General features: G+C 41.8%; 1 protein-coding gene across 1 annotated transcript in view; it reads right to left on the bottom strand.

The window, feature by feature from the left end:
* Positions 1-3,101: 3,101 nt before the first annotated feature.
* Positions 3,102-13,580, bottom strand: part of LOC124646996 (CRIB domain-containing protein RIC10-like) — a 33,052-nt gene continuing 22,573 nt past the window's right edge. Inside the window, exons 3-6 of the mRNA XM_047187011.1 lie at positions 4,360-4,451; positions 4,144-4,250; positions 3,947-4,028; positions 3,102-3,355 (exon numbers count right to left, since the gene is read on the bottom strand). Coding sequence (XP_047042967.1) covers positions 3,102-3,355; positions 3,947-4,028; positions 4,144-4,250; positions 4,360-4,451 — 535 coding nt within the window. The remainder of the gene's footprint in view (positions 3,356-3,946; positions 4,029-4,143; positions 4,251-4,359; positions 4,452-13,580) is intronic.

Below are 13,580 nucleotides of genomic sequence, written 5' to 3'. Positions count from 1 at the left end.
GATCATTATTGTATTGTGGCAACCGGCAGGAGCCTTATGGTTGTCTTTATATTTCATGTTGAGGTATTATTTCGAAGTAGTTGTAATAGTTGCTACATGGGAGAACAACCATGAAAACGGCGCCATTGACCTTGACGCTACGCCGATGATGATGGAGATCATGCCCTTTGATGATGGAGATCATGTCCGTGCTTTGGAGATGAAGATCAAAGGCGCAAAGACTAAAGGACTATATCATATCACATATGAATTGCATGTGATGTTAATCCTTTTATGCAGCTTGTATTGCTTAGATCGCGACGGTAGCATTATAAGATGATCCCTCTCACGAAATATCAAGATAATAAAGTGTTCATCCTTAGTATGCACCGTTGCTAAGACTTGTCGTTTCGAAGCATCATGTGATGATCAGGTGTGATAGATTATACATGTGCATACAACGGGTGCAAGCCAGTTTTGCACACGCATACTAAGGTTGCCTTGACGAGCCTAGCATGTACAGACATGGTCTCGGAACACGGGATACCGAAAGGTAGAGCATGAGTCATATGAATGATATGATGGACACTTTGAGTGTTTGCCTTTGAAGCTACATCTTTTCTCATGAAGATCGGACTTGGTGTAGTGGATTTGGTTCGTGTGATCACTAAGATAATGCGAGGAACAGAGTATAGCAATAAGTAGTTTGGCATGATGTTTGAATATCTAATATGCTACCTTGAGCAAACAAGAATATCACTTTTGTCACATGATAAACATAGTACATGCATTCACTTTATCCCTAATGAGGTAGCAAAGGAAAACGTAAAACTATAATAGATCATGAATTTGCTGTCACTATTCAGTCACTAAAACTATGCTACTCCATCCAATACGCACATCTCCCCACACATGTTCTTGCATACAAGTTGGACCAAAACAAGCACTTCAGAACGGGGTACATAATATGCATCTATCAATACATATTACACATAATAGATTCCAATCTCATATCACAATATCATAGAATAAACATCCACCACATAGGAATTGCATATATGACCATAATCATGTTGGGCAGCTAGTACTAAGATCTATGAAGAATAAGAGAGAAAGATCAAGCTACTGCCACAAACCCATAGTCAAGAGGTGGACTACTCTCCCTTGATCATGGTGTTGATGTGGAAGACGTTGGAGAAGGTGGAGATCCCTCCGGCGGCGGCTCCGGCGGAGTTTCCCCGTCCAATCTTCACTGTTGCAGCCTCTGTTTTGGTGTTTCTATCTTTCGATGGCTCTCTCCTTGAGGAAACCCTGGGGGTCATATATATATAGGGGGTTTTAGGTCAAATAGAGTTTGTGGCGAAAGAATCAAGTGAAACGGACGATCGATGGAGAAAAGAGGGTGGATGTCGCGCCCACCCTTACTGGGAGCGCCACCACTAATCTTTTGGGCCTCAGGCCCTCCATCCTGTGGTCCACGCGCTCCAGATGCTTCTCTTGGTGAAATATTGATGTCCCCGAAATCCTTGCTCAATTTTACTCCATATAGGTCCCTGAAAGTGAAAATACACAAAACAAGGTTTTCCTGTTCTGCAGAGTTATGACCCTAATAAAGGGTATCATTGGTAAATCTCTAGAATTTAATATAAAACATGGATATAACATCATATATGTTGCAAATATGTGAGAATATATGTCAATAAAGTACAAAGTTAATGTATGTAGTTTACATGTATCAGCTGCCCTGTGGGGACACCAAAGAAACACTTTGTCGGGTTAAGTTTGATGTCGTACCTATCGAGGTTGTCAAATGTTTCGCGTAGGTCACCAATGAACGGTTCCTCGTGCTTCGTTGTGATCACCACATCATCAATGTAGACGTGGACGTTCCTGCCGATTTGATCTCCGAGGTAGTTACGCATCATCCGTTGGTACGTGTCACCTGCGTTTTTTAGCCAGAAAGGCATTGTTTCGTAGCAGAAGACGTCGTAGGGTGTGATGAAGGCCGTTTTGTCCTGGTCTTCTACCTTCAACCTAATCTGGTTGTAACTAGAATAAGCATCCAGGAAGGAAATACATTCATAGTCTCCGGTCGAGTCGATGATCTAGTCGATTTGCGGGAGCGGGAAGTGATCCTTTATACACTGCTTGTTGAGCGTGGTGAAGTCAACGCACATGCGGAGTGTGTTTGTATTTTTTGTTTCGTACCAGCACTGAGTTGGCCACCCATGTCGACTGATTGATTTCTTTGATGAACTTGGCTTCGAGGAGCCGATGGAGTTCCTTGGTTACAGCTTTACATTTCGGCTCTACGAAAAAGCGAAGTGACTGCTGGACCGGTCTTGCACCACGCGTGCTCGATAAGTTCCCTGGAAATACCTGACATGTCTGCTGGACACCAGGCGAAAATTTTCTAGCGCTCACGGAGGAACTCGACAAGTGCCGCTTTCCTATGCGGTCCTGAGGTTGGCTGCCACGAAGGTCGTTTTATTCGGGTTTGTGGGGTGAACTTGGACTTCTCGCGTATCCTTGGCAGAGTCGAAAGCTTGGTTGGGTATGACTTTCTTTGCCTCTGGCAACACATCGTGGGGCAAGCAAGGGATGGCAAGAGGTGCCCAGCCAGTGCCATCCGTCATCACCAGCCCCGACATTGCCCCCACGCTCTATCCCGGCTTGGCTCAGGCTTGGGTGAGCCAGTTGAGCGGCCACGGACAAACGATCTCACTTATTAGCATCTTGTACTCCTCACAGAGAATGGTTGTGTTATGTCTAAGTCATAAGGGCTGATTGATTCATCAAAAAAGAAAACTAGACTGGTAATGTTGATTTTGCCTTAACTGTTAAGAATAGCCAACACGAGAATCCCTAAGAACTAATTAATTTCCTGGAAAACTACTCAGCCTCACAACAATTAATCTCACAGAGTCACAGTCACAGCTAGACATCACATATCATAGTTTCAGAACCGTGCTTGAAATCCTTCCTACCATTGTATTTTTTTTTTTGCTTCAGCTAAACTTCAAATCAAGCGAAAATTAAAATGATCATTTGTGTATTCCTATTCAAAGATGTTCCTTAAGTAATTGCATAATCCTGAGAAAGGGGATACAGAACAGTATGGCCTATACAATCCGGATTTCACGTTGTATGTCGTGTGCACCAATGGTGTCAGGAGTAGTGGATGAAAATGAGTCCTTAGATCTTGATCTTGATGACCTTGATGATCTCGCTGATGCTGTTGGCGAGCCGTTTTTGGAAGATTTCTTCCTTCTGGTCTTCCTGGGTGGCTTTGGTATGTCAGGGTACGGGGTTGCCTCCTGGCCGCTATTTTCAGGAAGTATACCGTATGGCGATATGTCTCGAGGCTGGTCAAAATCTGCCACAGAACTCCAAAAAATCAGAGGACAAATATACGATGGTAGCCGGTGGATCTCAAAAGTGTTGGCAAATTTTGGAAATTACTTGTCCATGATAAAAATCATTCTTTGTGATTGAGCTGTAATGGTGCCAGAAATATAGTCATGCGTTTAATTAGGTGGGCATGTAGCGTTCATGTCAGAGTTACCATAATACAAATAGCTACATAAAAAACATTGTAGGTATTATTATGAAGTTAAAATCTTATACTACTACTGATTTAGTCCATGATGCACCCATTAGTCCGCCTGTTCCACCAGCCCAGTTGTTTAATAGCATCGTGTGTTCCTGCAACTCTGAATCTCTGATACCACGTCATGATTAATTCATGAACCAACGGAAGATTGCTAAGCATATATAGCAACATGAGAGCACGTCCCTAGGACAACCAACGGCAAATTCCCTTCCCCATTTACACATGCCACTACAATAAACAAGGCATGATCTTACTAAATAAGAACAGGACAGAATCTTCATCCCATGATGGAAACAGAAGCAATTGAGACCAAAACATGTGCGCCACTTGCACAAACTGAAGATCTGAAAATACCTTGAGAAGTCCAGGAGGTTCCTGTAGATGGTGAGAAGTTGTTCAACGTGGAAAAATCCGGTGAACCCTTCATGTCGTTCATCTGTAAATTGAGGACAATTGGGACTATGTCAGGTTCCTACTAAGCCATGACTCATCAACCAGGCAGTGCGACGTCGCAAGAGTTTGAACAGTTCTGAATTCTGTCAGGTATGTACCCAGCTAGGAGAAGAAGCAGCACTCCCCGTTGGGCTATCCCATCCGATATGCGCGACATGCTTCACGTCTGTTGGATATCCAATGTCCATCTCTTGCTCTTTCACCACTGCAATCATGGTGTTCACAGGAGAAGGGTGAATGGAGCGATATAGGGAAAAGGAAGTATGCAACTGAACTATGATCTTCAGAATCAAGACAAAATGAATATCGCGTACCGAAGATCTGTGAGATGACCCTGAGGCCCTTGAAGACCCCTTTCATCTTGTAAGCCATGGGTAGATGTTGTTCACAGCAACGTACCGAAGCCCTTTGGAAACAAAAACACAAGTAACCAAGGTGAGCAATGGGCTGTTCTTGCTGAAAGAACTTACATCAGCAGCTGGATCTTACGATCCAAAGCTAGATCGATTTGTATAGTACACAAAAGAAGAAATGGTAGATGGGTAAAAAGAGTTGTGCGTACCTCAAGATAGAAGGTGAAGATGAAGATGTTGATACCCCTGCCTCTTCTTGCTTGTTCAATTTGGACATTAGGAGTAGGCAGCATTTGCATTACCTCCCATCCTTTATCTTCGGCAATGGCATTACAGACATCATCCACAGGAAGACTTTATTTGCTAGGACTTGTAGAAAGTTGCCGGCACATAAAGCAGAACTGGCAGCAGGAAAGGAATAAAGAAAGGAGCTGTCTAATTATATGATTATGCTAATGCTAAATGCTTGCATAAAACTAATGATAATATCTATCGATCATAATCTCTTGTCTTCAGGCAATAGTAGTACTTTGAGTTGTCAGTAATTGTCTGGGATAAAATTTGAAGTAATAAATAAACGCCAAGTGAATACAGATATTCAGCCGCAATCTAACTGTCAGAGTATAGGTGCATTGTTCTGAAGTTCTGGGCCACTCATTCTTCCCTGTACACGGGCTGTTGTCTGACAGACACAGCTAATAATCTCAACAGGTGGATTACATTATGCGAGATCGATGCAGCCACGTTGAGGAACAGGCTTGTGAATCAGTCAAGAACCGTGTTGTCTGGATGCTCCCAGATCTCGAAAACCCACGTAACATTTTCTAGGCAAACTGATCCGTTATGCACTGTCATTTACGTTAGGGTTTTATCATTTCTGCCACTATGACCGACCCTAATCTCAGTTTCACCATTTGATAGATTAAAATCTCAATCTCGTCCCTACTCCGTTTGAGCACTTCTCAGTTTTGTTATTCTGTCAACTCTCCACCGTTAGTATGTAATCAATATTGCTATTTGGAGTGTGCAAGCAGTTAGGGACCCCGCATTTAGCGGACAAAGAAAATCTAAGGTAGGACGAACCTTGAATGATGAAAATATCAAAATAGTCCTAAAAACAGTAATAATATCTTAATACAATAAAAATAAAAACATATTTAATTATAAGTAGAACCTAAAAAACATACCAATAATGCTAACTCAACGGCAAAGCTTTACATCTTTTAAAAAAATATAATGTAATTCGAATAATCAAGACGTTTGATTATTCCTTGTTCGCGCAACTCGGTTTTGATTATCTTTTTTGCTGGAAAATTCCTTTCAATTTTTCATGTCACCATGGGTAAACCCAATGTCATCTTAATGGGATAATAATGTGGTCGAAGAAAGTATGACGTGCATTTTAAATATCTTAAAATCTTTAAAGTTTTCAATTCTACAAGTATGTATAATGAATAACTCAAGCTTATCTTGTATATACTAGGGTACATTCAATGATAAATCTATGTAATACAAGCGATGTTATTTAAATTGAACCTAGAATACGAGTTTATGTTTGGAGGTAAAATAGTCTATGTTTTTTGGTCTGTAATCGGAAACACGCATAACTTTCTCATACGGAATCCGTTTTCAATATATGACAACTCAAAATTTACAGAAAAAACACGCGCATCTAAATGTATTCACTAAAAATCAAGGTAGGGCGGCTGCCCTGCTACTGGAAGCTTTGCCCCTGGCATTTAGTATGTCAAAGGTGCTGATAATTCAATATTTGGAATTACGAACTGTTAGAATAAAGAACCAATTTATTTTATGATAATGAATATTTTTGGATTTGCGGCTTCATAGAAAAAACATTATCGAACATTTTGTTCGAGTTTGAGATAATGATTTGTCCTGATCAGCCCTTAGGATCCTAATCTCTTTATATATGTACAACATGTTATATCAATTAATTAGATAGTTACAAGTTATCAATATATTAACAAAATTTCTACATAATAAGATATGCGAAGTATTCTCCAAGGCACTGATCATAATTATAAATAAATAGATTTTGTACTCTATCAGTTACTAATTCCAAACATTGAACTTTTTTTTTGAAAGGAATACGGTAGGGGAAGCCCCTACAGTGATTTTGTTTTCTAAATAATAAGAACCCAAATTTGCATTCCTGGAGACTTGAACCTAGGTGACTGATACGTCTCCGACGTATCGATAATTTCTTATGTTCCATGCCACATTATTGATGATATCTACATGTTTTATACACATTATATGTCGTATTTATGCATTTTCCGGCACTAACCTATTAACGAGATGCCGAAGAGCCGATTCTTGTTTTCTGCTGTTTTTGGTTTCAGAAATCCTAGTAAAGAAATATTCTCGGAATTGGACGAAATCAACGCCCAGGTTCCTATTTTGCCACGAAGCTTCCAGAAGACCGAAGGAGAGTCGAAGTGGGGCCACGAGGTGGCGACACACCAGGGCGGCGCGGCCCTGGCCCTGGCCGCGCCGGCCTGTGGTGTGGGCCCCTCGTGACGCCCCTTTACCTGCCCTTCCGCCTACAAATAGCCTTCGTCGCGAAACCCCCAGTACCGAGAGCCACGATACGGAAAACCTTACTGAGACGCCGCCGCCACCAATCCCATCTCGGGGGATTCTGGAGATCACCTCCGGCACCCTGCCGGAGAGGGGAATCATCTCCCGGAGGACTCTTCACCGCCATGGTCGCCTCCGGAGTGATGAGTGAGTAGTTCACCCCTGGACTATGGGTCCATAGCAGTAGCTAGATGGTTGTCTTCTCCTCATGTGCTTCATTGTCGGATCTTGTGAGCTGCCTAACATGATCAAGATCATCTATCTGCAATTCTATATGTTGTGTTTGTCGGGATCCGATGGATAGAGAATACTATGTTATGTTGATTATCAATCTATTACCTATGTGTTGTTTATGATCTTGCATGCTCTCCGTTATTAGTAGAGGCTCGGCCAAGTTTTTACTCTTAACTCCAAGAGGGAGTATTTATGCTCGATAGTGGGTTCATGTCTCCGTGAACTGCGGGAGTGACAGAAACCTCTAAGGTTATGGATGTACTCGTTGCCACTAGGGATAAAACATTGATGCTATGTCCGAGGATGTAGTTATTGATTACATTACGCACCATACTAAATGCAATTGTCTGTTGTTTTGCAACTTAATACTGGAAGGGGTTCGGATGATAACCTGAAGGTGGACTTTTTAGGCATAGATGCATGCTGGATAGCGTTCTATGTACTTTGTCGTAATGCCCAATTAAATCTCACAATATTCATCATGTCATGTATGTGCATTGTTATGCCCTCTCTATTTGTCAATTGCCCGACTGTAATTTGTTCACCCAACATGCTATTTATCTTATGGGAGAGACACCACTAGTGAACTGTGGACCCCGGTCCATTCTTTTACATCGAATACAATCTGCAATACTTGTTCTACTGTTTTCTGCAAACAATCATCATCCACACTATACATCTAATCCTTTGTTACAGCAAGCCGGTGAGATTGACAACCTCGTTGTTTCGTTGGGGAAAAGTACTTTGGTTGTGTTGTGCAGGTTCCACGTTGGCGCCGGAATCTCTGGTGTTGCGCCGCACTACATCCCGCCGCCATCAACCTTCAACGTGCTTCTTGGCTCCTCCTCGGTTCGATAAACCTTGGTTTCTTTCTCGAGGGAAAACTTGCTGCCGTGCGTATCATACCTTCCTCTTGGGGTTCCCAACGAACGTGTGAGTTACACGCCATCAAGCTCTTTTTCTGGCGCCGTTGCCGGGGAGATCAAGACACGCTGCAAGGGGAGTCTCCACAATCCAATCTCTTTACTTTGTTTTTGTCTTGCTTTATTTTATTTACTTACTTGTTTGCTGCATTATATCAAAACACAAAAAATTAGTTGCTAGCTTTACTTTATTTACTGTCTTGCACACTATATCAAAAACACAAAAAAATTAGTTACTTGCATTTACTTTACTTGCTTTATCATGTTTCCTCCTAAGTTTATTCTTAAAGATGTACCGGTAGGCCGAGGGTCTATCCTCGGGAAAGATAACATAGAAATTTTTTTCACTCATATTAGTACTGCTGAAGATTTTGAAGATAGACACTTGGTAGAACTTGCTCCTACTTATGAAATTGTTGTTGCTTCTTTAGTACACGCGCTAGAAGCTAGATTTGTTAATCTCAATCCCGTAATTCAACATATGTTTCTTACACTTAGTGATATGGAAGAAGAAGAAAAGAAAGATTTTGTATTAGAAACCCTTCTTAAAGAATTTGGGGCGAATAGCAAGAGAAGCTAGAAAGGTCTTTACTAAATATAATATGCTTGGATCTTATACAAACTTTGCTAGCACCCTTGAGAAGATGGAAAAAGATAGACAAAAGTACACTAATAAAGTTAATTATGAGGGGGATATTAAAACATCGATACCTTGCAAGCTCTTGGGAATGTGCGAGGCACTAGAAAAGAATTTTGATTGGATTGTTCCTGAAGATTTGTTTGATGAGAGTAGTAAGCCTAAGGGTAATAAAAAGGGAGCCTCTGAAACTTACATAGATAAGATACAATGCATAGTTGAGAAAACTCCCAACACCTCTGGTTATGATATCGATGCTCTACCTCTTGATAACACTTGATACACACTTTCTGCGCCTAGCTGAAAGGCGTTAAAGAAAAGCGCTTATGGGAGACAACCCATGTTTTTACTACAGTACTTTTGTTTTGAATTTGAGTCTTGGAAGTTGTTTACTACCGTAGCAACCTCTCCTTATCTTAGTTTTGTGCTTTGTTGTGCCAAGTAAAGTCTTTGATAGTAAGTGAATACTAGATTTGGATTACTGCGCAGTTACAAATTTCTTTTCTGTCACGAATTTCGATCTGCCCCTCTGTAGGTAGCTCAGAAAATTATGCCAATTTACGTGCGTGATCCTCAGATATGTACGCAACTTTCATTCAATTTGGGCATTTTCATTTGAGTAAGTCTGGTGCCTCAATAAAATCCATCTTTACGGACTGTTCTGTTTTGACAGATTCTGCCTTTTATTTCGCATTGCCTCTTTTGCTATAATAGATGAATTTCTTTGTTCCATTAATGTCCAGTAGCTTTATGCAATGTCCAGAAGTGTTAAGAATGATTTCGTCACCTCTGAACATGTTAATTTTTATTGTACACTAACCCTCTAATGAGTTGTTTCGAGTTTGGTGTGGAGGAAGTTTTCAAGGATCAAGAGAGGAGAATGATGCAATATGATCAAGGAGGGTGAAAGCTCTAAGCTTGGGGATGCCCCGGTGGTTCACCCCTGCATATTTTAAGAAGACTCAAGCGTCTAAGCTTGGGGATGCCCAAGGCATCCCCTTCTTCATCGACAACATTATCAGAGTTCCTCCCTCGAAACTATATTTTTATTCCATCACATCTTATGTGCTTTGCTTGGAGCGTCGGTTTGTTTTTGTTTTTTGTTTTTGTTTGAATAAAATGGATCCTAGCATTCATTGTGTGGGAGAGAGACACGCTCCGTCTGTTGCATATGGACAAATATGTCCTTAGGCTTTACTCATAGTATTCATGGCGAAGGTTGAATCTTCTTCGTTAAATTGTTATATGGTTGGAATCGGGAAATGCTACATGTAGTAATTCTAAAATATCTTGAATAATTTGATACTTGGCAATTGTTGTGCTCATGTTTAAGCTCTTGCATCATATACTTTGCACCCATTAATGAAGAAACACGTAGAGCTTGCTAAATTTCGTTTGCATATTTGGTCTCTCTAAAGTCTAGATAATTTCTAGTATTGAGTTTTGAACAACAAGGAAGATGGTGTAGAGTCTTATAATGTTTATAATATGTCTTTTATGTGAGTTTTGCTGCACCGGTACATCCTTGTGTTTGTTTCAAATAACCTTGCTAGCTTAAACCTTGTATCGAGAGGGAATACTTCTCATGCATCCAAAACCCTTGAGCAACCTACTACTCCATTTGTGTCCACCATACCTACCTACTACATGGTATTTCTCCGCCATTCCAAAGTAAATTGCTTGAGTGCTACCTTTAAAATTTCCATCATTCGCCTTTGCAATATATAGCTCATGGGACAAATAGCTTAAAAACTATTGTGGTATTGAATATGTGTACTTATGCACTTTATCTCTTATTAAGTTGCTTGTTGTGCGATAACCATGTTTCTGGGGACGCCATCAACTATTCTTTGTTGAATATCATGTGAGTTGCTATGCATGTCCGTCTTGTCTCGAAGTAAGAGAGATCTACCACCTTAATGGTTGGAGCATGCATATTGTTAGAGAAGAACATTGGGCCGCTAACTAAAGCCATGAATCATGGTGGAAGTTTCAGTTTTGGACATATATCCTCAATCTCATATGAGAACATTAACTGTTGCTACATTCTTATGCATTAAAGAGGAGTCCATTATCTGTTGTCCATGTTGTCCCGGTATGGATGTCTAAGTTGAGAATAATCAAAAGCGAGAAATCCAAAATGCGAGCTTTCTCCTTAGACCTTTGTACAGGCGGCATGGAGGTACCCCTTTGTGACACTTGGTTAAAACATGTGTATTGCGATGATCCGGTAGTCCAAACTAATTAGGACAAGGTGCAGGCACTATTAGTATACTATGCATGAGGCTTGCAACTTGTAAGATATAATTTACATGATACATATGTTTTATTACTACCGTTGACAAAATTGTTTCTTGTTTTCAAAATAAAAGCTCTAGCACAAATATAGCAATCGATGCTTTCCTCTTTGAAGGACCTTTCTTTTACTTTTATGTTGAGTCGGTTCACCTATTTCTCTCCACCTCAAGAAGCAAACACTTGTGTGAACTGTGCATTGATTCCTACATACTTGCATATTGCACTTGTTATATTACTCTATGTTGACAATTATCCATGAGATATACATGTTACAAGTTGAAAGCAACCGCTGAAACTTAATCTTCCTTTGTGTTGCTTCAATACCTTTACTTTGATTTATTGCTTTATGAGTTAACTCTTATGCAAGACTTATTGATGCTTGTCTTTAAGTACTATTCATGAAAAGTCTTTGCTTTATGATTCATTTGTTTACTCATGTCATTACCATTGTTTTGATCCCTACATTCATTACATATGCTTACAATAGTATGATCAAGGTTATGATGGCATGTCACTCCGAAATTATCCGTGTTTATCGTTTACCGCTCGGGACGAGCAGGAACTAAGCTTGGGGATGCTGATACGTCTCCGACGTATCGATAATTTCTTATGTTCCATGCCACATTATTGATGATATCTACATGTTTTATACACATTATATGTCGTATTTATGCATTTTCCGGCACTAACCTATTAACGAGATGCCGAAGAGCCGCTTCGTTGTTTTCTGCTGTTTTTGGTTTCAGAAATCCTAGTAAAGAAATATTCTCGGAATTGGACGAAATCAACGCCCGGGGTCCTATTTTGCCACGAAGCTTCCGGAAGACCGAAGGAGAGTCGAAGTGGGGCCACGAGGTGGCGACACACCAGGGCGGCGCGGCCCGAGCCCCGGCCGCGCCGGCCGTGGTGTGGGCCCCTCGTGACGCCCCTTTACCTGCCCTTCCGCCTACAAATAGCCTTCGTCGCGAAACCCCCAGCACCGAGAGCCACGATACGGAAAACCTTGCGAGACGCCGCCGCCGCCAATCCCATCTCGGGGGATTCGGAGATCACCTCCGGCACCCTGCCGGAGAGGGGAATCATCTCCCGGAGGACTCTTCACCGCCATGGTCGCCTCCGGAGTGATGAGTGAGTAGTTCACCCCTGGACTATGGGTCCATAGCAATAGCTAGATGGTTGTCTTCTCCTCATGTGCTTCATTGTCGGATCTTGTGAGCTGCCTAACATGATCAAGATCATCTATCTGTAATTCTATATGTTGTGTTTGTCGGGATCCGATGGATAGAGAATACTATGTTATGTTGATTATCAATCTATTACCTATGTGTTGTTTATGATCTTGCATGCTCTCCGTTATTAGTAGAGGCTCGGCCAAGTTTTTACTCTTAACTCCAAGAGGGAGTATTTATGCTCGATAGTGGGTTCATGTCTCCGTGAATCTGGGGAGTGACAGAAACCTCTAAGGTTATGGATGTACTCGTTGTCACTAGGGATAAAACATTGATGCTATGTCCGAGGATGTAGTTATTGATTACATTACGCACCATACTTAATGCAATTGTGCTGTTGTTTTGCAACTTAATACTGGAAGGGGTTCGGATGATAACCCGAAGGTGGACTTTTAGGCATAGATGCATGTCTGGATAGCGGTCTATGTACTTTGTCGTAATGCCCAATTAAATCTCACAATATTCATCATGTCATGTATGTGCATTGTTATGCCCTCTCTATTTGTCAATTGCCCGACTGTAATTTGTTCACCCAACATGCTATTTATCTTATGGGAGAGACACCACTAGTGAACGGTGGACCCCGGTCCATTCTTTTACATCGAATACAATCTGCAATACTTGTTCTACTGTTTTCTGCAAACAATCATCATCCACACTATACATCTAATCCTTTGTTACAGCAAGTGATACGTCTCCAACGTATCGATAATTTCTTGTGTTCCATGCCACATTATTGATGTTATCTACATGTTTTATGCACACTTTATGTCATATTCGTGCATTTTCTGGAACTAACCTATTAACAAGATGCCGAAGTGCCGGTTCCTGTTTTCTGCTGTTTTTGGTTTCAGAAATCCTAGTAACGAAATATTCTCGGAATCGGACGAAATCAACGCCCGGGTTCCTATTTTACCCGGAAGCCTCCGGAACACCCGGGAAGGACCGGAGGGGGGCCACGGGGCCACCAAACCCTAGGCTGGCGCGGCCGAGAGGGGCCGCGCCGCCCTATGGTGTGGCCCCCTGTCAGCCCTCCTGCGCCGCCTCTTCGCCTATATAAAGCCCCTGGATCAGAAAACCCGATACCAATTGACGAAACCCACGAAACCTGCCGGAGCCGCCGCCATCGCGAAGCCAAGATCCGGGGGACAGGATCTCCGTTCCGGCACCCTGCCGGAGCGGGGAAGGTGCCCCGGAAGGCTTCTCCATCGACACCGCTGCCATCTCCACCGCCATCTTCATCACCCGCCATGCCCTGCT

The sequence above is a fragment of the Lolium rigidum genome, chromosome 1 (assembly GCF_022539505.1).
Source record: "Lolium rigidum isolate FL_2022 chromosome 1, APGP_CSIRO_Lrig_0.1, whole genome shotgun sequence".
Lineage (NCBI taxonomy): Eukaryota > Viridiplantae > Streptophyta > Magnoliopsida > Poales > Poaceae > Lolium > Lolium rigidum.
Note: the sequence above shows the minus strand (reverse complement) of the source record. Positions and strands in the feature narration are given on the sequence as shown.